General features: G+C 48.6%; 1 protein-coding gene across 2 annotated transcripts in view; it reads right to left on the bottom strand.

The window, feature by feature from the left end:
* Slc36a4 (solute carrier family 36 member 4) overlaps positions 1–16220 on the bottom strand; it is a 37615-nt gene extending 21395 nt beyond the window's left edge. For both annotated transcript variants that reach the window (XM_085689901.2, XM_048434167.3), the window contains exon 1: positions 16100–16220. In XM_085689901.2, coding sequence (XP_085546027.1) covers positions 16100–16145 — 46 coding nt within the window. In that variant the 5' untranslated portion in view covers positions 16146–16220. The remainder of the gene's footprint in view (positions 1–16099) is intronic.
* Positions 16221–25917: the final 9697 nt, after the last annotated feature.

Below are 25917 nucleotides of genomic sequence, written 5' to 3' on the forward strand. Positions count from 1 at the left end.
GAGTGGAGAAAGACCAAGGAAGATACTCAAGGTCAACTTCAGACCTTACCACACACACACGTGTACACACACACACGTGTATACACACGTACAACACATGCACACACACCTACACTTGCAAGCATTCCTACACTCTGCACTGCACACACGCATACACACAGGTGAATGTGTAGCTATACACGTGCAAGCATGAATACACTCCACACATGCATTTGCACACTCACACATGCAAACATGCCTACATTCTGCCATGCGCACATGTGCGCACACACACACACACACACACACACACACAATGAAATGCCATCTGTATTCACTGCAGCTGAGAATCTTAGTTCACATTATCCCCGAGTCTTAATATTGTCACAAAGAAAAAACCAGACTTTCCTTTCTGGATGCTCTACTGGACTACATACAGTGGAGGAAAAAGCTTAAGTAATACAGAAAGTTCTTGTTTTATACACATGAAGTTTACAGGACAGGAAATGTGAAGAAATAATCAAATATATTTTCCCAGTGTTCTCATCTAACAATATTTTCGTGTGACTATTCCTCACTGCCCTCTTACTGCAATAGAAATCACTCAATCTGAATCAAGACTGAAACACAAAGTCAAGCATGGTGGCGCATGCCTTTAATCCCAGAGCCCAGGAGGCCGAGGCAGGTGGATCTCTGTGACTTCGAAGACAGCCTGGTCTACAAGTGCGTTCCCAGACTGTTACACAGAGAAATCCTGACCTGAAAAAACAAAGCAAACAAACAAAAAAGACTGAAGAACAGATATTTTAAAGGCAAACACCTTGATCTACCACTCACAGTGAGCTGACACACCAGGGGAAGGAATACCTATAGCTCGAAATGATCAACCTCACTCTTCAAACTTCTCATTTTAGAGTAATTTCAGGTTTAAATCTGCAGCAACAGGAAACATACTAATTTTCGCCATTTGTTGCAACTGCTTTTTCCCTCTCAAATGAAGACTCGCCTCCATCAGTTACTGCAGCAGTGACACACGTGATCCTGGTTCACTCTGTCTTGAAATTCCACACTCAAGGTCTCTCTTCCCCAGTTGCACCCATCAACTCCTCTGAGCTGCTTCAGGGCAGGTCAAGGGCACAGTCACAGACTCTATTGTCCTGGGCTCTTCTGCTGGTCACCTCTGTCATTGTGTCTTTGGGGATGTGTGTAGTTCTCCTTAACTTTTTACTGTTTAGACAGTTTGAAGATGTTTAACTCATGTGTGTGTGTGTGTGTGTGTGTGTGTGTGTGTGTGTGTGTGTGCGTGCACCTGTGTGTGGGTCTGTGCGAGACCTAGTGCAGCCCCTGCAGAGGAGAGCAGGAGGCCTCGGATCCCTGGGATACCAGGCCCTAAACGCAGGTACTCTGAAGAGCAGTGTGCATTGCCAGCTGAGCCATCTTTCCAGCCTGTCTTGACAGTTTAGAATGTTATACATGTATGCTATCGTTTGAATGTGAAGTGTCCACTGGCTCACATGTGTGAGCAGCTGCTCCCCTAGGCACTGCTGCCTAGGGAGACTGGACCTTCAGAAGTGGAGCCTGGCTCGCAGTGAGTATCTAGACAGGGCAGGCCCTGAGGTGCACAGCTCAGCCTGCTTTCTGCCGTCTCTACCTCCTGACCCACTGAAAAGCCAGCAAGCAGCTCACGCATGCTCCCACCAGGCCAGTGCCACCTGAAACCACGTGCCTCTGCCACCACGTTTTCCCTGCCGTGACGGACTGTAGTCCCTCCTCGTGTTCTGTTTCCGGATGTATCATTTTCTGTACGTTCTTCCCATCACGTCTCTATCTTTTAGATCTATAGTTGTCTGACACTTCCTCAACCAACCAGAAGATTACGCTAACTAGACTGTCTCAGGAAGGCCTCGGAGGGCTCGCTAACAAACTGGCAAGTTCCACCCAAAAGTTTCTGACTCGGGTGCCTTGGCTGGAGCTGAGAGTCAGGCCTTGAGACCCTGATGTGGGGGACTTGCTCACTCTCAGAACACAGTCCTAGCAGGTTCTTCAGAATGAACTCACCTCTACGTTATTCTCTGGGGATTCAACCTTCATTCAAACTTAGCCTACAAAGTACTGGGTCTCATGCTACTTCCATACATGCTTGTTTTTCTTCATCTTCCCTTACTTCCCCTGCTTTCCTCCCCAACTCCCCTTCCCAGGAGCCTCTTCTGTTTCCAGGCCACCCTCCTTCATCCCCTCCCCAACGCCTCCTTAACACCTCATTTTCCCCTCTCACAGTGCCCTTTCTAGCTTCCTGGCCTCTACTACTATCACCAAAGTACATACTTATGCATATATAAAAATTAAGATTTAAGACCTGCATAAGGGAGAAAGTAAGCATTGTCTTTTGAAGTCTGATATCTTTTACACAACTTGATTTCCAATTTCACATTTTTCTACGATGTCATGACTTTATCTTTCTTAAAGATGCATAAAATTCCATTGTGTGTGTGTTTTTTTTATCCATTCATCTATCAGTGGACATCAGTGCTGGCTCCGTTTCTAGGTATTATAAATATAATATCAATAAATATGGTATCTCCATAGAGGGATTATTAAGTCTTCCGGGACTCTACACAGAATAGCATAGCCAAGCCATGGGGTGGCTCTATATATTTTTTTAAATTTTACTTTGGGTGTTTTTTTTTTTTTTTTAGAAAAATCTGGTATTTCCACAACAGCTGTGCCAGTTCACATTTCCACCAGCAGGAGGCACTCTTTCCCATGTCCTCACCAGCACTTGCTGGCTTCTGCTTCTCTGCATTTGGCTAATGTTTCCCACAATCCAGCTATCTAAAGGGCGAGGTGTAAAATCCTCAGCTCGCGCTTGTCTTGCCTTTCCACAGCCTCTCCCGACTCATCTTCTCGGTCACGCAGTGGTTTGTCCTTTGTCCTAGAGGGCCTGATAGCCTATTGCATCTTTTTTCTCTTTAACTCCTTATTGATTCTTTGTGGATTTCACAACTCATCTCCCTGTCCCTTTGATTCCACCCTCTGCCCTTGCAACCTCCCCAACAAAAAAAAAAAAGAAAAAAAAAAGAAAAAAAAAGAAAAAAATTAAAAAGATAAAAGAAATATCATGGAAGCTGTAGCCCTGCCATTAGCCACACAGTGCACCCTCCAGTCTATACATCTTCACTTGTAAGTCTTCACTACGATGAGTCGTTGGCCTGATTTAAGACCCCTGGCTCTTGCTACCCATGAATACCGGATCCTCACTAGAACTCCTCTTGGATATCCTGCAGCTGCCATGCATCATGGAGATCCTGCAGCTTTGGATCGACAGGAAAGCCCCCTTTATGTGCTTCAGCAGATCATAGACAGGGTGGGTGTTGGGGTGGGCTGACTCACAGCCCTGGTCTGGACCTGTGTGGGAGTGGAGTTGGTCAGCCCTCCTGCTCTCTAAATCCTCATCACCAGGGTGGTGTAGCACTGCACCAGCTAGCTACCTAACGCTGCAGCAGCAAGGGTGAGGCCAGTTCTCCTGCAAGCTCTCCTACCCTTGGGCTGGCTCACTCACACCGCCACCACCGGGGCCAGCTCTCCTGTGCGGCTCAGGTGAGGTGCAGGGCCTGCTGTCTTGGGTTCTACAGCCTAGGGTAAGGGGCGGGACAGCTCTCCTGGGTTCTACAGCCTAGGGTGAGGGGCAGGACAGCTCTCCTGGGTTCTACAGCCTAGGGTGAGGGGCAGGACAGCTCTCCTGGGTTCTACAGCCTAGGGTGAGGGGCGGGACAGCTCTCCTGGGTTCTACAGCCTAGGGTGAGGGGCAGGACAGCTCTCCTGGGTTCTACAGCCTAGGGTGAGGGGCAGGACAGCTCTCCTGGGTTCTACAGCCTAGGGTGAGGGGCAGGACAGCTCTCCTGGGTTCTACAGCCTAGGGTGAGGGGCAGGACAGCTCTCCTGGGTTCTACAGCCTAGGGTGAGGGGCAGGACAGCTCTCCTGGGTTCTGCAGCCTAGGGTAAGGGGTAGGACAGCTCTCCTGGGTTCTACAGCCTAGGGTGAGGGGCGGGACCAGCTCTCCCACTCTTATGTGCCCAAGGCCAGGTCTCCTGCCTGCTGCAGGTAGTGAGGGGCAAGGGGGTAAAACATCTTTCCCTTGCCCATGCCACCATAGTGGGCAGATGAGAGACAGAGCCAGATCTCCAGCTCTCACACCTTCAGGGCCAGTTCACCCACACCCTTGCCAACAGGGTCTGTGCTACTGCGCTGCCCAGGCAAGGTGCAGGGCCCACTCTCCTGAGTGCTGCAGGGGACGAGGGGCAAGCGGGGAGACGGTATCTCCCCCTTACCCACGCCAGCACACAGCCTATGAGGAATGAGTCCAGCTCTCCTGCTCTCACGCCCTCAGGGCTGGCTCATCAGCTCCCCTGCCTCCAGGCCCAGCCCCACCGTGCTACCAAGGTGAGGTACAGGACTCACTAGCGCTTCACCCCCCTGTGAGGGGCAGGGGCAGATAAGCAGCTCTCCCTAGTGCTGCAGACCTTCGGTGATAACATGAGCCATGGACATCAACAGAGACCCGGAGCTGACCTTCAGAGGCAGCATGGGTAGGGACTTCACCATGGCCTCAGGAAGCTTTGTGGGTCACTCACACCAGGCTGTCCCTCTCCACCCTCGAGTCTCCAGACCCCGCTCGTCACAGTGCTCAAGCGCTTCCTCTGCTCTCTCTCCCCATCTCTCCACCCCACACCGGCACACCGTGGTAGCTCGTGCTGCAAGCCAGATGTCCAGGGGTCTTCCTCACGCCCACTCTACATCGCGGTGGGTGGGGGTTCTCAGTGTCTTCAAGCACTTGTCCAACCCAAAGCTTCCAAAGGAAATAAATCTCTGGCCGAAATTGGGCAGTACAGTAAAACTAATTCAACACAGAGTGGTGCAGTCTCATGACCACAGCCAACTGGAGGGATCAGCAGGGAGGTCAACGAAGAGCAGTAGATACGGCAGCCCAGGCCCAGTGGTGGGTCTCCATTCTGCAGGCACTGCTCCTCTTCCTGGCTAGGATGCATTAGCATTAGGGGCAGCCCTCGCTTCCACTGTTAGGAGTCCCACAAGTAGAACAAGTTACACAACTGCCAACTGTCATATGTGTGTGTGTCATACGTATGTATGTATGTATGTACGTATGTAGAAATTCTAAGTCAGTCACATGTAAGCTCTCTGATTGTTGGTTCGGATTCTGTGAGTTCCTATGAGTCACGTTAGTTGTTTTCTGTGGACTTCCATACCCAAAGATGCTCAATCATACCACAAGACACTTGCTCAACTATGTTCACAGCATTTTTATTTGTAATAGCCAGAACCTGGAAACAACCTAGATGCACCTCAACCAAAAAATGGATAAAGAAAATGTAGTACATTTACACAATGGTGTATTTTTCAGCTGTTAAAAATAGACATCATGACATTTGCAGGCAAATGGAAGGAACTGGGGGGGGGGGTCATTCTGAGTGAGGTAACCCAGATCCAGGAAGACAAACGTGGTATGTATTCTCTCACTGGTGGATACTGGCTGTAAAGTAAAGGATACCCAGGCTACAATCCACAGACCCAGAGAGACCAGGTATAAGGAGGGCTCAAGGAGGGGGACACATGGATCTCCCTGGGAAGGGGAAATAAAAGAACTCTCCTCGGTGGACCTGGGGCGGACGGGGATGAGAACCTGAGGGATCGAGCTAGGGGTTGGTGCAGGGGGAGAGACTGAAAGACGGAGCTGCAAAGGGGGACCCTTGGGGGTCAGGTAGAAACTCCCAGCTAAGACTCTTAGCAAAAGTGGATACTTAGCCTAAACTGGTCCCCTCTCCTGTGCTCAGACTGGTGACTACCCCAGTTGTCATCGGAGAGCCTTCATCCAGTAACTGATGGAAACAGAGGCCGAAAACCACAGCTGAACATTAGCCTGAGCTCAGGGAATCCTGCTGAAGAAAGGGAGGGAGGATTGTACAAGCCAGACGGGTCAAGGCATCACAGGATCTGTTTCCTGATGATTTCAATCATGGTGCCTGACAGGTGCAAGCAGTACCCTCTTGCCCTCTGCAATGGTGCTCTCTGGGTCCCTTCTCACCTGGCCAGAGGAGAGGAGCAGGAGAGATCGAGGCCCTGGCTGAGGCTACAGCTGCTGGGGCCAAGAGTCTGGAGAAGCAGGATGCGCGGGCTGCAGCCGAGAGTCTGGAGCAGCGGGATGTGCGGGCTGCAGCCGAGAGTCTGGAGCAGCACAATGCTCGGGCTGCACTGGCTGCCAGTGCCATCTTGAGTCTCCCCTACCTGTATCCTTAAGGCCCAAATGCTTTATTATGGGCATCTGGATCTGGTCACCCTGAGTTCATCTGTCTATGAACTGAATGTGCCTTCTCGATACACTGACTCTGGTTTTCTGTTGGATTTCTAAAACTGTATCTTGGATTATAGTTTTAAACGCTTGCAGGTTCAAATGCTCGCTCTTCTCTGGGATTCCAACCATACGCATGTCGGCTCTCCCTTGCCCGTCTTTCACCTCAACGCCTTTCTCTCTGACCCTCTCGATGTCTCTCTTTGCTGCATTTTCACTGCTTTGGCAAGGGCACATCACTCTTGTGTTCCGCTACACTCTCCCTTGGCAGCGGTAATCTCCCACCGACCTTGCATTTCACAATCCTAAGGACCTCGCATACAAGAATCCCAGCTTAGGGCTGGGTGAGGCTGAGCAGGGAGCACCATGTCTTCTGGCTGCATCAGCTCTGCAAGGTTCCCAGTGATCGCTTCCCCTCTCTCTCCCTTCACCGGAGGGTGTAGGGAGCCTCTCCTTTCCTCCTCTAGCTCTCCTCTATGAGCAATCTTTGCCAAGGCTGCCCCTCAGTCTGACTAATAATAAAATTAATTTTCTGGCCTCAGGCCCTGAACTGCTAAGTTGAAGACCAGAGCTCTCTGTTCAGACTGTTAGCACTTAAAGACGATCACACTGAAGGAGATTTCCAGTGTTTCTTCCTAGACTTCTACTCCCACCCTTCACATAGCCTGATACTACCCCCGCCCCTCTCCACGCTGTCCCCCCACCCCCTCTCCACGCTGTCCCCCATCCACACTCCACATTGTCCCCCGTCCCCTCTCCACGCTGCCCCCCATCCACACTCCACACTGTCCACCATCCACACTCCACGCTGTCCCCCGTCCCCTCTCCACGCTGTCCCCCATCCACACTCCACACTGTCCCGCATCCACACTCCACGCTGTCCCCCGTCCCCTCTCCACGCTGTCCCCCATCCACACTCCACGCTGTCCCCGTCCCCTCTCCACGCTGTCCCCCATCCATTCTCCACGCTGTCCCCCGTCCCCTCTCCACGCTGTCCCCCGTCCCCTCTCCACGCTGTCCCCCATCCATTCTCCACGCTGTTCCCCGTCCCCTCTCCACACTGTCCCCCTGTCTACACCACACTGTCCTCCTGTCCGCTCCATGCTGTGCCCCTGTCTACTCCATACCCTGTCCATTCTCCATCAACAACTTGATAATAATAGTGTTTCTTTCTCTGCTTCTCAATGTCTTCCTGCTGGTAGTACCCTTGGGTTTCCTTGATTCTTTCTCTGCTTCTCAATGTCTTCCTGCTGGTAATACCCTTGGGTTTCATTGATTCTTTCTCTGCTTCTCAATGTCTTCCTGCTGGTAGTACCCTTGGATTTCCTTGCACTGTTCCATGAATCATTTACTTTTGCTCCTTAACTGTTTTCACAGGCTCGGGACTGATGTGCTCATACATTAGCTCAGGCAGCCCAGTCTAGCGCCACCTGGAATACAGCCTATGGATCTGTAATGATCTGGCAAGGCTCTACAATACAGGGAGATACTTTTAAGTCTGTGCTTACATCATTCCTCCTGAAGTGATATAACTAACAGAGAGAGGCCAAATCATCTCAGCTGTGGAAGCTCCACATTCCTGCCATCCATCTATCCATGAGGATTTTCTAATTCAGATTGAGCTGCCTTTTGTCTTTGGGTGGTTCCTCTGACTCTACCATCCTCGGTGTATTCTCCATGGGTTACTTTGTGGGGCTGCCTTGTTTCTTAGCCTCTAGTATCAAAGAATTTACAGGCTAGACCTAAACACAGTGAAAACTCGCAAGGGGACAGTTAATTGTTCCCCCATGGAGGGTCTACTGCGATGCCATCTCCTATTACCCCAGAAACACATGAAGATTAGCTGTGCGTATCCTTTCTTAGAGCAGATTCCGCTTCCTCTTCTCTTCCGCTCCGTGCAAAGCGATGCCACTGTTTCCCTATAAACCAGTACTGCAGCTTTGTGAGGGTCACCAGAACAAAACGGGACAACAGAAATCTCCTATCCCAAAGGTCAAGAAGCCTGGAGCCTGAAACAAGAGTGCTGGGAATTGGGGAAGGGAATTCCTCTCGGGGGCTGGGAAGGCTCTGCCCCCTGTCTTCCCATCCATACAACACTCCCCCGTGACTAAGCCTGTGCCTAAGTCCCCCTCTGAAAGGACACCAGTCACACTGCCTTCTACAGCCGGTCCTATCTCAAGTGAGATCACCTCCTGAGGTACTGAACCAGCATCTGACTTCCGGGGAAGCCAGTGAACGCCGTCAGCCACACCGATTATTGTCATCAGCTTTGGTTTTATGCCTCGGTGCGCCCCGCTGCCCTGTAGGCTCTGACTTCATCGCTTTGATTAGCTCGGCTTGTCCAACTACCAGTTACGCCCACTTTCTCATCTCTTTCTGCCCTGGGCTGTGGCTGCAGTGAGTGTTCACAGTGTTCTCCATAAAGATCGTGATCACTTCCAACATTTCATAAACCTGAACCATCTATTATTGGAAGCCGGCTGCAGGAGAGATCACAGCGGCCACGAAAGTCAAGGAAAAGGTAAGTTCTCTCACGACTTTAAGAACGTATCAACTCTAAAGGAGAAGTCTGTTTGTATTGTATGTATGGGGAATTTATTTTCAGTGTGCTCTTTAGATCAAACCTGGGAACCTAACCGACAAGTATTGAAATGGCAGTAAATGGTAGTTTTGTAATTTATGGTTGACTTTCACGTCAGCACCACAATGTTCACTGGACTCGTACAGGTCAGCTGGGCTCAGTCCCTCCGAACTAAGGTTGTTTAGCAACTGACTTAAGTTTGTTATTCCACCCCAAGTTCCAGTTTTCCCTGGTTCTAAAGTCATTCTCCATGTTATAACAGTCCTGGAAACATTAGCCATGTATTACTGTGAAAAAAAATCTGCTATACTTCTTTGCTTTCAATCTATTTTCTTATACCTCATATTTGAACATCTTAATAAAAGCCAATTATTCCAGGACACTCCTCTAACCTCACAGTGAGATTTAAGGGAATTGATCTGTAAATGTTGGGACTGACAGAAAGGCACTAACAGGTTAGGAACTCGGGAGTCTCCGTGTATGCTTTGCTTTGACCCAGCCACTGTAGCCGAGCTCAGGGGCAGCATGCTGTGCTGTTCCCACCTCCGCGCAGCTGGAGACGTCTGTGGCTTCCCGTGTTCCAGACTTTGTTACTGGAGAAGCACATACTGCATACTAAGAAATATTTATCTCCTTTAACTAAACTAAGAACAGGTGAGGGGTCAAGTTCCAGAAATGAGTCTATTAGCCAAGAGGTCACGGAGTAACTCAAATCTAAAGAATTAAAAAGATACCCAGATGCTAACACAAGGAAAGCTACAGCTAAGAAGCTTCAACTTAAAACACACATTAACATCCCACTCCTACCACAGCCTCTAAGGGCAGATCTGCGCCAACAAACTCAGAAACCCCACCAATCACTACGAGGCAAGGAGAAACTATTTTCTTCTGAATCTGAGGATACAGCATATCAACATAACAACCATGTCTTGAGTTTGACCCCCTAGAAGATGCAGTGGTGTTTTCTTACGTGTGGTCTCCAGCACTAACTCTGGCTTTGGTCAGCAGACCACACAGCACATGCTAGGCCTGAACCTCTGCCTGCTGGTGAGAACATGCACCGGTCTATTGTGTTTAATTTCAGGAGTCCAACACACTGCCAACTGCTGGATAATCAACAGAAAAAGTAGGGTGTTTTACATCCTGTTTCTATATTAAGTACCTGAAATCCAGGACACACACACTGCAAATACTCAGAGACCAAGCTCACGTAGCCAGTGGCTGCTGGGTTGTTTAAGCAGAGGGCTGAAGTCAGCTGCATGACATCTTACCCAGAGGCCTCTGGGCCTGATGTATCATACACATAATGAAAGTCACAACGCCTACCTCTCAGAGGATTAGACAAGGAAAAGACACCACAGGCAGGAAGCATTGAGCCACTACACAGTCATGAGCCACCCATGAACGGCAGTTCCACCCCTCGCTGTGTAACAATGCTACAAGCAAATTACACGTCCTCAGATCTTAAAATACTAATCTTTGACATAAACTTAGAACTAAATAAAAATAATTGATAATGAGCATTCTGGAGCAATAAAGTGTCCAATAAGACTGAGTTTGCAAAGATGGTAAGTTATACCAACTAAAGGGAAACAGAAATAGAGACTAGTGTAAAAAAGCATCCCTAAGGAGAGCCGGAGAGACAGCTCCGTAGGCTCAGTAGGTAAGGGTGCTACAAAGCCGGAAGACCTGAATTTGAACCCAGGGACCTACATAGTACAAGGAGAAAACTGACTCCCACAATTGTACCCTGGCCTGCACATGCATGCACACACATACACAGGTATGCACACACACACACAAGGAATTACTGAATTAATCCTGTAATAATAATATAATAATCATGGTGACGATGATACCTAAAGAGCCAACATGGTAAAAGATGTAACAGAGTTAAGAACTGTGATGATATCTTGTTTGTACAAATAAAGCTTGCCTGAAGATCAAGGGTGGAGTTAGCCACTAGCTAACCATAGAGGTCTGGAGGTCTATACAAACAGACAGGAAGTGAAACGGCTGGGCAGAGAGAAGAAATGATAAGGCGGGAGGAGACAGGAACTCAGTCTCTTTTCGGCTGGGAAGTTGAGGTGGCTGTGGTTTTGCTCCTTCATCTCTCTGATCTTCAGAAAAGTTTTATTTGTACAAACAAGATATCACCACAAAGAGCACATAAAATAACGTCTGAATACTCTACATTAAGTAATTAAAAATCACATAAGCCCATGTTGTTTATACATAGTCTGCTATTTGCTGGTGTTTTGATGTAATTTTTGTTCAAGCAGTAAATCAGACAGTTCTGATAAAAAGCCATGGTAAAATTAATAATGCCTTATAAAATACTAGTAAGCAGTAGATTTCAAACTACTGGGGCACGATTACTTCTACTCACAAGTGTATAACTTATATATGAATAAGAAATGCTCATTTGAGTCAGTGTTATTCACCTTGGACATACCATGAGCCATATGGACACAACAATGAAACTTGGACAAGGCAGAACACGAATGATCTCCTAAGTCATGCCAATTCTTGTTTCAGCCTCAACTGCCTACCCTGTAGCTAAAGACTGACAAACTTAGCAGTATGTCTTAAAGTCTCACAGTGCTCATTACTGGCAAGCTACTGATAAAGGCGTTTGCGGAAACACAAGTTTTTGAAACTTGCTAAGAATATGCAATTAGTAGCTTGCTGTACTCACTAGGGCACACCCTGACCGCACACTGTGGTGTGAGGTCGCAGACACACGGGGGCAGTCTCTACTCACTAAGATGCACCCTGACTGCACACTGTGGTGTGAGGTCCCAGACACAAGGGGGGGGGGGTGTCAGCGCTTACTGTGAATCAGGAGAGGGACTGCATGCTCACGCCACACTGCAATGTTTAAAAAGCAAAGTGAAAATGAAGAGAAGAACATGTACCATAGTGGGAACAAGCTAATGAGGGTGCAGACAGACCACAGAACCGTCTGTATCCTTTTCTTTCTATGAAAGCGTTGAAAACACAATGTTAAATGGCTCTCATGGTTCTAGTGAAGGAAGAAACCACTTGTAAGTGGACAATGAGAAAAGGATGAAGTACACGTGGTTTCTTTATGTTGTCACCCAAATTTACACCACCATCTTCATCATGAATAAGATGACTTTGCTCCTGTGGCTGAGAGAGCAGTATGCAAGGACAGTTTGGAAATCCCCAATGGAGTGTGACATAAAGTCCAGCCTTTGAGAAAGACACCGAATCCTCTCCAGCCGTGCTCTCCACAAATGTCACATTGTATAACATGCGGCCACTGTGGAAAATCGGAACACGTGTGGGTAACAGCGTAACAGCACTTTCTAAAACTCATCTGGCCATCCTGACACTACCTCAGCAATAATTCAGAGCATCTGTGTATCCATTCTCTTTCCCCCTCCTCCCTCGTCTCCTCTGCCCTGCCCTGCCCTGCCCTGCCCTGCCCTGCCCTGCCCTGCCCGGCCCACAGCTTCAGCACTACCTACATGCTGACAACTTCCAAGCCTTCCCCAGACCTCACCTTCCAGGAATGCTCGGCATGAACACGCTCTCAGTCAACTCCTCACCTCCTCTCCAAACCTATGTGACTTCACCCACCAAACAAGTCACCTCTTATGTGGGATCCCTTCTACTAGTGGTACCAGCTATTTTTTCCATTATTTAAAAAAAAAAAAAAAGCACAAGGCTGTGCAGTGCACACCTTTAATCCCAGCACTCGGGAGGCAGAGGCAAGCAGATATCTTTGAGTTCGAGGCCAACCTGGTCTACAGAGAGAGATCCAGGAAAGGCTCCAAAGCTACAATGAGAAACAGGTCTTGAAAAAACAAAAAGAAAAGACAAACAGAGAGAAAAGGGCGGGAGAGAGAAAGGGAGGAAGGGAGGGAAGGAAGGAGGGAGGGAGGGAGGGAGGGAGAGAAGGAAGGAGGGAGGGAGGGAGGGAGAGAGAGAAGGAAGGAGGGAGGGAGAGAGGGAGGGAGGGAGGGAGGGAGGGAGAGAAGGAAGAAAGGAGGGAGAGAGGGAGGGAGGGAGGGAGGGAGGGAAGGAAGGAAGGAAGGAAGGAAGGAAGGAGAAAGGTCGATGGCTTCTATCAGGATGCCTCCAATCTGTGCCCTACTCCACCCTGCAGACACTGCCTCGGGCTGCCTGAGGATCCTCCCAACATGACACAAGGCCTCCCTTCAAGTGAGCAATCCTAATGAGAGAGCAAAGAGGAAGGCACAGAGCCTCTTACAGTCTAACTGTAAACCATCACATCGGCCAAAGTCCAGCACATACATACTCAAGGGAGAGAAAACCAAGCCCCTTCTTTTAAAGAGGGAAACCTAAGTCTGGACACATCATTAACCTGCTGGAAGCCCTCAATCCAAGGCACCTTCACTCTTCAGATGCAGGTCCCTGGAGCCAGCCTGACCACCTCTGCCCAGTCTCTTAAGAAAGCAAGCTGGTCTGCATCCTAACATGCATAGTCCAATCACCCGTCTCCATTGCTGCCTCTGTGGGAGTCTGGAGAGCATGCTGCTCTCTGTCCCAGACCTGTGGACCACCCTCCAGCTGCTGCTTGCGCCCTTTAGTCGCTCTTCACATGGAAAGCACCAGAAACAGGTTTCATTTTGTACGGTATTGTCTTTAAAAACAAGGCCTCACGTAGACTAGGCCAGCTTCAGACTAGGCTGGTTTCAGACTTGCTGTGCAGCTGAGGCTGACCCTGAACTTCTAACCCTCTGTCTAGCTCCAGAGGGCTGTATGGCTGGGCCCACTTGAGGCTGTGCCGGGGACCACACCTAGAGTGTAGGGCACACTAGCTCCATTCCCGTAGCCCTCCCCCGTTAGCCTTATAAAACCTAGCTCGTGCAGGGCCCACCCATTAATCCCAGCACTTGAACTCAGGAGGCAGAGGCAGGCAAAGGGATCTCTCAGTTCCAAGACAGTTGGGGATACACAGGAAGACCCTGTCTCAAAAATATACAAGTAACTCGACCTAAGTCAGTCACGTCACTGTAAATACTCAGCTAGCCCACTCTCCCCTCAAATCCTCTACACTGCTCCTCTTCCACAGTGCCCCTCCCTGGACAGGCTGCATAATTCCCTGATCGGTATCTCTGCTGCTCACTGTCTGTATCTGCTTACAAAACCCAACAGCCAAAGGCATCCTGATGGGTTTTGGTCGGGGTCTTTTTTCATGTTTCCTGTGCGCTGAGCTACACAGTGAGACCTCACCTCAAAAATTCAAAAGGAGGAGGGCTGGAGAGGATGAAACCAACATGCTTTTCCAGTTAACAGTCATGACACATGGTGAACACTCTTCCGTGTCATGTTTAACAGCTAGGCAGTAGATGAGTGCATAGCTAAATCGTATCTGAACCCACGGCCTTTCACTGGACACTCGCACAGTAACTACCTTGACCTACTACAGATGCTGCAACTAATGTCCTCTGGCAGACACTTGTGTGTGTGACACATGACTGTGGAGCACATGCACCAGAGCACGTGTGTGCTTTGCATGCGTCCGTGCACATGTATGTGTGTGTGTGTGTGTGCGCGCGCGTGCGTGCGTGTGTGCGTGTGCGTGTGTGTGTGTGTGTGTGTGTGCGTGTGTGCGTGTTAGTTACAGGACGACTCTGAGAGCCTATGCTCACTCCCACCTGGCTGGAGGCAGGAACCCTCTGGTTTCTGCTACTGTGGTAGGCACTATGAGCTGCCACTGGAGCAAATGAGTAATTCTCCTGCCTCAGGGTCCGGGGATAACAGAAAGCCATGCTCCACTTCGGTACATGGGTTCTGGGGTGTCCAAATTCGGGCATCAAGCTTGCATGGGAAGTGCTCTTCCGCACTGAACCATCTTCTCAGTCTGATGTAAAATATCAGCACAGGATTTACTTCGTTGAGAAATAGCCTAGACATAGAATTGCTGAGTGAAAACATGTACTTTTCTGGGGTGAAGAGGTGAGTCGGGATCTCCCCCTGTGGACCACACAGGCCTGGAATTCACTGTGGAGCACAGGTTAGCAGTCCTCAGCCCAGGAACGCTATGGAGGCTTCAGTGATAACCTGCTATCCCGCTCCTGCCGATCTCCTCACACCTCGCTAACATGAGTTAGGGATGAACTGGAAAGTCATATGAACTTGGGTTTGCAGTAACAGGGTCCTACCTTTAATGAGCTAAATTGCAAGACAAAAGGACTTGCCTGGCTGAACTCCTGGGGGAGATCACGTGGACACTGGGAGCAAAGAATACAGCACCCTGCTTGAGGCGCTCAATCAAAGTTCCTTTCCACTTAAAGTTTCTATCTTTATTGTAACTTTAAAGAAAACAACTACGAAGTGCTGGCATGTTATTACAGGAATGCCAGCCTATAAATTAAACGACGTTTTCATTTAACCTCTTTCCTTGCGGTTAACATCCTGCATGGAATTAGAAATATTCGTAAACGCAGTGTGCAGCTGGGAAGACATTACTTTATCCTGATCCTGGTTTCTGTTTTTCTTTCTGACAGCAGCAAACAGAAGCAAACCTTCCAAAACCGTGAAATCAGAACACGGAAAGGTCACCAGCCAGGGGCTGCGTCTTGTGCCCCCTGACACCAACGTCCCCGTTGGAACAGTTGGGAAGCAAAGAGTTAAACGAGGCTTCACCTGCAGACACCCGGAGGTGAGATACAGGCTTAAAAAGAAAACAAAGGCAACTTCCTTACAACATCCTGGAAAAAACCAGTGACAGCGGCTCCCGCCTTCCTTTGACGTGGACAAACAGGGCGACTCCCCGCGCGGGCGCACAGTGCTACCAGCACAGGCCGGTGGACAGACAGACTGACACACACAGGAGACTTGGAGACACACCAGCAGACAGACGCCAACACACATGAAGCAGCGCGCCCTGCAAGGCCGGGCCAGGCCTAGGGACCACTGTGAGGTGCTGGCCCTGGAGGAGCTCACCCCAGCCCGGCTCCCCTACCAGCCTCTGCCAGGGGTCTCTGCAAACCGCGCCCACCCCTCCACCCCCGGTCACCCCGTCACCCGGCGCCCAGTGTGAGCAGGAACGCCCCAGTCAGACGCGCGAGCCACCGGGAGCCCGGACGCCACCGCGAACGCGGAGGTCCGCACCCTAGACTGAGAATGCGAGGGACGCCCACGCCCCGGGTCCGGGTCGGGCCCCGCAAACACCCACCGAGCTCCTCGCATCCCGCCGCCTCCGCCGGCGCCGGCGCTTCCATCCCTCGGGGGTCTCCAGGTCGCCGCCGCCCGCTCGGCCGCCCGCACTGCCGAGCATGCGCAGAGCCGCCCCGAGGGGCGGGGCCCGGGCCAGCCTCGACCGTAGCCCACGAGGGACTGCGCCTCGCAAAGTGTCAGGCGCGGTTCCGAGAGGTCGGGGACCGAGTCTCTGATCCCCGGGGCTTCGCGTGCTGAAAAACAGGGTCTCGGACCGCGAAGAAAGCAGGCAGCCTGCAACTCCGACGGCCGACGTAGTCTCTGGCCCTGGCATCTCTCTCTCTCTCTCTCTCTCTCTCTCTCTCTCTCTCTCTCTCTCTCCCTCCCTCCCTCCCTCCCTCCCTCCCTCCCTCTCTCTCTCTTTCTCTCTCTCTCTCTCCTCCCCCCATCCCAGCCTTGGCTATCCCTGAATTAGCTCTTGTATACCAGGCTGGCATCGAACTCACAGAGATCCACCTGTCTCTGCTTCCTGAGTGCTGGGTTTAAAGGTGTGTGTGCACCATCACCTCCTGGCTTCAGCACTGGCATCTTAAAACTGACGCTAGGGTTAAGGCTAAATGGGAGGTGGCCCGCACTGTGAAACACTACACACATTGCTGTCTGGATCTCTGGGCACCGGATACACAATGCAATGCAGTCTGTTACCCACTGCGCTCACTGTCCACGCAGAGGGAAGTCGCTTCACCACGACAGGAAGCCAACGAAGGCAGGGGAGGAACCGCCACTGCAGCAGGGACTCTGGCTTGCAAAGCTGGCCTCGGGTGGACACCAATAAATATATGATGAATTCATAGAAAAAACAAACTTCTGATTAGAAGGAAAAATGTTTAATTTTGAGATTGAAGATTGTATGGTGAGAAAAAGAGGCAGTCAGGTTTCTGTGCGTTCAAGGCCAGCCTTGGCTGCATAGAGAGTTCCAAGACACCCGTCTTACATAAAATTAAAAATTTTAAAACTACCATGGTCACACATGCCTGTAATATCTGCTGGAGTTTAAGGTTATGGAGTTTGAGGCCAGCCTGAGCTGCATGAGATTCTCTCTCACAAAAAAAAAAAAAAAAGAAGAAGAAGAAGAAGAAGACGAGGAGGAGGAGGAAGAGGAGGAGGAGGAGGAGGAAGAAGAGAAAGAAAGAAAGGAAGAAAGAAAGAAAGAAAGAAAGAAATTAAGAAAACTAATAAGTTAGAAATTACCTTTTTTCACATCACAGTTATTTAATGTCAGTACATCATCATACAAAACTTTTTGTTTCTTTTCTGTGTTTTGGAGTAAGTTCGGGAGAGCAGTAGGGATATTCCTGTGGGAACAGGGCAGTCTGGGTTCAGGCCACTAACAAAATCACAGTGTGTTAGATTCTCAGACTTCCCAGATTAAGAAAGAAGCAGTTCCTCTCAGATCCTCATCTTTCCTCCTCTTCAGAACCTCAAGGTTTGCACCAGGTAACTGGGCACAGTAAAACTTTTGCTCAAACCCAGTTTTCCCCGGAAAATATGCACATCACATGAAAATCCCCATTCCTCACAAATAGCACAAAAATTGCAGAGATGCTGAGCTACTGGGACCCAGGTCGCTAAGGATGGCTGGGTCCCTGGGCTGAAGGGCCGCAGAGATTTGTACAGAGGGGCTGCCTGGGTTTATCACTGAGTGTTAAAAGCATCAACAGGAGAGACTAGCCTGACTGTCCTGCCAGGCCTGGTTGAGATGGCTTCCAGACGAGGTTTCTTTACTGTGGTGTGGGAATAAATCAAGTGGTAAGGACATCTCTGTTTAAAGACGCATTTCCTTACGTCAGTCCTGCACCAGTTCCTATGAGGTGAGGCAACAGTCCCTACCTACGTCCCAGGACTGGCAGAATGCCTGCAGCTGTGGGTGAAATAAACACCGGACCCTATGTGGGGTTTAACTTACAAAACAAAGGACAAGTGTGAGGTTGGCACTGGGCATTAGAGTTCTTCCTAAGCGTCACTTGGATGCAAACGCTTTGGTACCATGATCCTAGGTAAGATGAACCAAGACAGTGAGCGGGAACTGGAAAGGCAGTATAAAGCATGGATGCACAGCAAGGAGGTGATTCCCAAACATGCGGAGGACAGTAGGTAGTGTGAGCCTTCACCACAGCCTCCAGCGTGTGGTTTGTAATTGTAATTTCGCACTTCCTTATTTGTTGTTGTTTTATTTTCCGAGACAAGGTTTCTCTGTATAGTCCTGGCTGTCCTAGAACTTGCTCTGTAGGCCAGGCTGGCCTTGAACTCACATGGAGTGACCTCTTTATCTCTAAGATCTTCCACTTACTATTTTCAGACCACAGCTGACAGGAAGTGGCTACAGACTTGAGAAGTGAAATCACATACATGGAAACACACACTATCGTCCCTGAATGGCTACCACTGTTGTCATTAAAGGTGTAGAACTGTCTCTGCCTCGCTCCTCTTGGAACTGAAGGTGCCTTCGCGCATTAACCCAAGGTGTTAGGGTGTAGCTGTGATGTACTGGAAGCCTGCAATGTGGCTTCCATGGCTCCTCTCATTCCCAACACTCCATTATGGGTGGCAGCACTGTGTGGAGGAGTCTGAGCACAGGGGCAAGGCATGCTGGCCTCACCTTTAATCCCCACCCTTGGGGATTTCAAGGCCAGCCTGGTCTACATATCTAATTTCAGTCCAAACAGAGTCATATACTAAGACCCTGTTTCAAAGGAAGGAAGGAAAGAGGGAGGGAGGGAAGGAGGGAGGGAGGGAGAGAAGAAGAGAAAGAAAGAGAAAGAGAAGAAGAAATAAAAAATTCAAGCACTTCCAAAGAGGCCGGTACATCTTGTAGTATTACTTGACGTGGAATGTCCTTATGTATATGTGTTGGTTTTATTGGTTGATGAATAAAGCTATTTTGACCAATGACTTAGCAGAGTAAAGCCAGGTGGAAAATCCAAACAGAGATAAAGAGAGAGAGTAGACGGAGTTGAAGAGATGCCATGTAGATGCCGAAGGAGAAAGATGCCAGGGCATTACCAATAAGCCACATCCTCGTGACAATACATAGATTAATTGAAATGGGTTGATTTAAGATCTAAGAGCTAGCTAGGAACATGTCTGAGCCATTGGCTAAACAGTGTTATAATTCGTTTCTGTGTGATTATTCGGGTCTGGGCAGCAGGGAAACAAAAGTCTTCATTTACAAATTCTTCCCAATTCTTAGAGCTGGGAAATTTCAGTAGCAGGTGTGGCGTGTGTTGTCACAGCTCTTGAGGGCTGCTGGAACAGGACAATCCAAGCTTTCTAGCAAGCCAGAGAGAGTGCAGAAGGTGGGGAGGAAGGGGAAGAGAAGGAGAAGCTGACAGATGATCTTAATTGCAGATGTGGAAAATGGCAGAGTGTGTCTGGTAGGAAACTCGCTTCAGTGTTGGGGTAGTTGAACAGCTGGACTCTGCTTTGGGAAGAGCTGACCAAGCATGTGTATGGAGAAGACAATTCAGCCTGCCTATTCTGTATTTACAGTGGCTTTCCCAGCTGCCGGCTCCCGAGAGGAGGAGCAACCTCCACCGGCTGCTGAGTCCCCGAAGAAGGAGCAACCTTCTCCCTATCTTGAACAGTTGTGTATTCTATGTGTGGACCTAGAAAACACCACAGTAGATTCCTCACTGGTGCTGATAACATGACCTTCACTGCAGGGTCTTTGTTAACTTAACTCTTTATGACCAACTTATCCAGCTGAAAACCAAGAAAAATGATGCATAAGTTTAACTTATTTTGAAAAGACTCCACGCCAGCCTCGTGCAATTTGTTTTTATAAATACATCGTGTCTAGTGCCTTAGTTGGGGTTTCTATTGCTATGATAAAGCACCATCGGTCAAATGCAATTTGAGGAGGAGAGAGCTTATTTTACCTTAGAAGGTGGAAGTTCATCACTGGGAGAACCCAGGGCAGGAACTCACAGCAGGAACCTGGAGGCAGGAACTGGAGCAGAAGCCATGAAGGGGTGCTGCTTACTGGCTTTCCCTCCATGGCTTGTTCCCTCTGCTTTCTAAAAGTACCCAGAAACCCATGCTCAGGTACGGCACTGCCCACATAGAGCTGGACCCTTCACCAATCAAGACAAACCCCCCACAGGCTTGTCTACAGGCCAATATGGAGGCATTTTCTCAACTGAGTTTCTCTTTCTGGATATGTCTAAAATCGTGTCAAGTTGACAAAAATACAGCCAGAACATCTATAAAACAAAACTAGACTGCCATGGGAGAATAAATAATGTGGGGGCAGAAAGAAGGATGAACAGACATGGAAATAGTCATAGGATCCATCCAGCAGATCCAGATATTAATTCAGGAAGACAAAGAGAAGGCAACCAGGAATTACACACAGAACTGAAGATTTATCATGGAAAGGCATCTGTTCCCAGAATGGAGCACACCACTGATCGCCCAGTACAGGAGGTGAAAATCAACTTACGCCAAGACTTATCATTATAGAACTTTAGAATAACGGAAACTATAGAAAGACGCGGAAAGTTTTGCCAGTTTAAATACCAAAAGGCAATGGGAAGAGTCCCCTTGGCTTAAAATTCACCTGCCCACTAACAGCAAACACCAAAGGCAAGAGCTCCATGAATCCTTGAATTCCATTTTTTCAAGGAAAACATACCCAGATAAAACTCTATACCTATGTAAACTGTGGACACCGTGAAAGAGAAATATAAACATTCTTTAACATTATATAAAGGTTCAGTCTGGACATCTCATATGCTCTGTCTTAGTGAGCCCTAGAGGAATGTTTTTCCAGAATTAAGGAGGAAACCTAGTTAGAAGACACGGCAACCAAGGAACCCAGAAACTTAGACAGGAGAGGAAATCCTAAGAGGATCTCAGACCACAATTGCCCTAGAGAGGGGTCAGTCCACCCGATCCCAGGCCACAGTCGCCCTAGAGAGAGAGGGTTCAGTCCACCCGATCCCAGACCACAGTCGCCCTAGAGAGAGAGGGGTCAGTCTACCTGATCCCAGACCACAGTCACCCTAGAGAGAGGGTCAATCCACTTGATCCCAGATCACAATTGCCCTAGAGAGAGAGGGGTCAGTCCACCCAACCCCAGACCACAGTCGCCCTAGAGAGAGAGGGTTCAATCCACCCGATCCCAGACCACAGTCGCCCTAGAGAGAGAGGGGTCAGTCTACCTGATCCCAGACCACAGTCACCCTAGAGAGAGGTCAATCCACCCGATCCCAGACCACAGTTGCCCTAGAGAGTGTCAGTCCACCCAGTACATCAGGAAGAATTGAAAGAAATGGTGAAATTAAGGAATAACCTGAAACTGTAAAATTGGGCAAAGAAATTTTTTCTTCCATTTGGAGAACATCAAAGAACTTTGCTACAGACATGGCAAAAGCCAAGTATTGATAGGAGAAGGTGTGGGGCTAGGTAGACAGACAAACGAACAGGAGACGGTGAGGGGACAGATAGACATAAACACAGGAGGTGAGGGTCAGACAGACACATGGACAGGAGAAGGTGAGAGTCAGACAGACACGTGGACAGCAGCCCCAGCTAATGCAATGTTGATGAGAAATATAGGAAAGTATAAGCACAGCACATAATATGCCTTGGTCGTGAACAGTACACACAGTCGTATCCCAGTAGATCATGAACGATGGTATATGTGTTATAATTCTGTAGACGTAGGCTTATATAAAGAAGCTAAGTTCTTATGGGGAACTTTTTTCATAGTTATGGGGAAGTGGTGATAACCAAAACTAAAAAATCAGTGTGTGCTTTCTAGAAACATGGAGGCAAATACAAAATGAAGTTGTTGAGAGCTCTGAGCAGTGGCTTCTCAAAACAGAATTATAAGTAGACAAGACCATTCATTGTCAATCCTATTTGATTTTCAGCGATGTACATAGCAAAAAATATATTAAATTCGCAAAGGAAATATCAGCCTCTAAAACTTATTAGTTTTTATTAAAACAAATATTCCAGAAAGTCATCTATAACATGAAGCTTATTAATTTTTAAAATCATACTGTTTCCTGTTCTGTAGTTACTTTCAAAATTCTTTGGTATTTTGGTGGTGATGGTGGTGAGGTGGTGGTGGTGGTGGGGATAGAGGGGGTGGTGTGTGTGTGTGTCTGTGTGTGTGTGTGTATGTCTGTGTCTGTGTGTGTGTGTGTGTCTGTGTGTGTGTCTGTGTGTGTGTGTCTGTGTGTGTGTGTCTGTGTGTGTGTGTGTCTGTGTGTGTGTGTCTGTGTGTGTCTGTGTGTGTGTGTGTCTGTGTGTGTCTGTGTCTGTGTGTGTGTGTCTGTGTGTGTGTGTGTCTGTGTGTGTCTGTGTGTGTGTGTGTCTGTGTCTGTGTGTGTGTCTGTGTCTGTGTGTGTGTCTCTGTGTGTGTGTGTCTGTGTGTCTGTGTGTGTGTCTGTGTGTCTGTGTGTGTCTGTGTGTGTTCATTTATCTCAATACGGACCCGGAGTAAGTTCTCCACCACTGAACTACATCCCAGCACGTTTCTGTTTTCTTTTTTTTTTGAGACTGTTTCACTAATTTCTCAGATCGGTCTCAAATATTCAACCCTACTGCCTCATTTTGATAAGCAGCCAGGATCTCAAGTATGCATTACCATGGCCAGATCAAATTCACTGTTTCAATGCCGGCCATCTCTATGATTGCCTTTAACTTTAGAATCTTTAGAAACTTTAGAATCTTTGCAAGATGATGAAGACAATGTATTTTCTGAAATGGTTTTTAAGTTATTATACTTAGAATCAAAAGGAGCTCAGGTATTATTAAAGACTATTGATCCATAAGTGACAGATTCAATACTACTATTATTAATAATAATAGTAATTATTATTATTATTATTAGAATACTACTCATAATAATGCATCAGCTAGGATATCCATCTTTAAAAACATTTCCATGTAAACAGTTTGTCAGGAATCCACGTGAGTTCTAAGTCACTTTTCTTTGGGGAAGGCAAACGGTCTCCAGACTGGCAATTTAAGGCCGTGAACTGAAGCATTGGCTGCTGCTATGCTGACATAAGGAGCGTGTCCTGGGAAAGCCTGGCACGTCTGAGAAAGAGGAAGGCCAGGCTGAGGAGCTGCCTCACAGCGGTTTGCATTGCCCGAGGTTGCAGGGCTCAGAGGACTTGCTCAGAACTGTGGAGCAATAAGTACTCCATGCCGTGTACAACAGAGCACAGGGCCCTGCTCTTGGGCAAGTCTTCAGATACGTTCTGAAATGTTCTAAAAGACCACGTGTAGAAAGCAGCGAAATGTTCTCAGACCATCCCCTGTTCTCAACGGTGGAGCTGGATGCTGCAGCTCATTCTGGCTTTGTCCCCTTACTGCAAGGGTTGTGACGGAGTCAGGTGGCATGCTAAATCTGATCGCCTTCCCCAGTTAACACCTGCTTCCCACCAAGCTCACACACACTTCCTGCCCAGCTCCTTGCCCGGGACAGCCACCCTGCACAAAATGCTCAATGGCTACCTTGACCTCTGCTCCTCATCAGGTTTCTGGAAGGAGACCGCAAGGCAGAGCTGAGCTGGGTGTTCACCCCCGCTGTGCCTTCCTTATAGAGTACAGAATATGGTTCCTCTTGAGACTCTGAGCTAGGAGGCTGTAGCTTCCCATGCTGATTTCTCTAAACACCTGCTCTCTTACTTAGTTTAGCCTCCAGTAGGCAAGTTCCATTCAATAGGTGTCTGGTAAACACAGAAACTGGCTGCTCCTTGGCTCTGCGGACTGGAGTCTGAAATTAAGGTTGTCAGCAGGGTACAAGCAGTGCGAGCCTCCTCCAGGCTGCAGACTACTGCCTCCTCACACGGTATAAGGAAGATAGGATGGCTCTCAGAGGCTCCTTTTGTAAGGCTATCACCCTCATGACCACTCAAAAGTCACATTTCTTGTCCCCATCCATTGGAGTTAGGGTTACCTGGCATTGAGCCCACTGTGCCTACTCACAAAAAGCAAGCAAACAAGCAAGAAGGTAAACAATCCTTTCCTTGCTCCACTGCCTCAAACTAGCTTCCGCGTGCCTCTGCTTCCTTGAGAAGCCCATACCCGTGCACATCGGCGACCTTATTGGTTTCAGTGATGGGCAATGGATGAGTTATGAAATTCCAACTTACAGCCTGGTAGCTGTAGTAACAACTGAGTGCATGCTGTGTTGGAAATTTGTAAATGATCTTACTACATATGCATAGCACAAGGACACCACGCAAGGTGATGGCTATGTTGGCTTGACTATGATAACCATTTCACAATGTACAATGTCTGTCAAGACACCACACACACTGTAAGCAGATTCAATTATTTCTACTTACTCATTTATTTTTGTTTTTGTAGGACAAGGTCTCATATAGCCCAGGATAGCTTCAAACATAAACGAGGCTATCCTCCAACTCCCACTCCTCCCGCTTCTCTCGCCCTTAACACACACACAAATACTCACACACTCACACACTCACACACACACGTACACACCTGGTAAGATTACAGATGTGTGCCATCCTATCCGGCTTATGTTCGTTTTTACACAACTACACAGTCAAACAGGAGGAAGCCAAACCCGCAATGCCAGCTGCTTGGAAGGCTGAGGCAGAAGGTGACAAGTTCGAGAAATGCCTGGGCTACACGGTGAGTCAAAGCCAGTCCTCTCATCTCAAAACAAAACCCATACAAAATAGGGCCAAGGCTATAGCTCGGCAGCAGAGCATTTGCCTGGTGTGCACCAGCCTCAGGGCCAGGCCCAGCTGTCACAGAGAATTTACCAGAGGTGAAAGCTTTAGCTAAGCCTCTCGCCCCAAGTCTCACAGCTGGAAGGCATGTGCAGCTACCACTGCGCTTCACAGCTTCTGGAGGGCCCAAGCTGGCCGTGAGTGCTGTCCACATGGCCCCTCGCTGTGCAGTATGGGACATTGCTGTCACACGTTTTGGTGAGTTTGTCCTCTTGGGGCCAATGAAAGATTAGGAAGGTCACTGTGGAATCAGGTGACTAACACGGCTGCAGGTGTCGCTACGAACATGCGAACATACTATTTGTTTTCAGAAAACACAGCTGTTCAGAGGACAACACCCACCAAATGACTTGCAGTAAGAGCTGGAAAGCCTGGGAGAGGTCAGAACAGCTCAGGTTTAATAAACTTGTGGCTTCAAAAACTCCGCTGAGAGAAAGCACGCCCTAAAAGTTTCCCATTGCACTGTAAGCACTGTATCTCAGTTAAACCATGAGGACATGACTTCACTTCCTCTGCCTTCAAATCGAACTGTTGCCCTGCTGAGCACTGAAGCCCCAGATTCCTCGGGGTGCTCAGATCCTCCTGTGTAAATTTAACTCTCTGTTTCAGGGTTTTAACATCAAGGTCTGGCTGGGGATCTAATTTCACAGGCTGCGCCTGTCAGCTTGTATGTAGCCCACTTTCATCACAGTTCAAAGCAAGTGTGTAAAAGACTTCCGCTAAGTAGGTCACTGGAGAGCCATGCTATGCATGAGGAGGCCTGGAATTCCTGCGTCCGAAGCACTTGGGTGCATGCTCACAACTTAGAGACACTGTTGAGAATCTCAGCCCCACTGAGAACCACAGCTCCCGAGGGAAATCTGGGCTGCACAGGGCCCTAGGGATTCTGATTAGAGAGAATGGACGGTAGCATCCAGCTCCTGACAGCAAAGACTGTAGGAAGCTCCAGCAAGAAGTTTCAGTCAGACAGTTACATCCCTGTCTACGAAGTTCACACCATCAGAAGTTTCTGGGACTTGGAGAGAGTCATTTTAGAAAGAGACTGCATTTAAAA

Source organism: Myodes glareolus, chromosome 4 (genome assembly GCF_982192425.1).
Source record: "Myodes glareolus chromosome 4, mMyoGla1.1, whole genome shotgun sequence".
In the NCBI taxonomy this organism is placed as follows: domain Eukaryota; kingdom Metazoa; phylum Chordata; class Mammalia; order Rodentia; family Cricetidae; genus Myodes; species Myodes glareolus.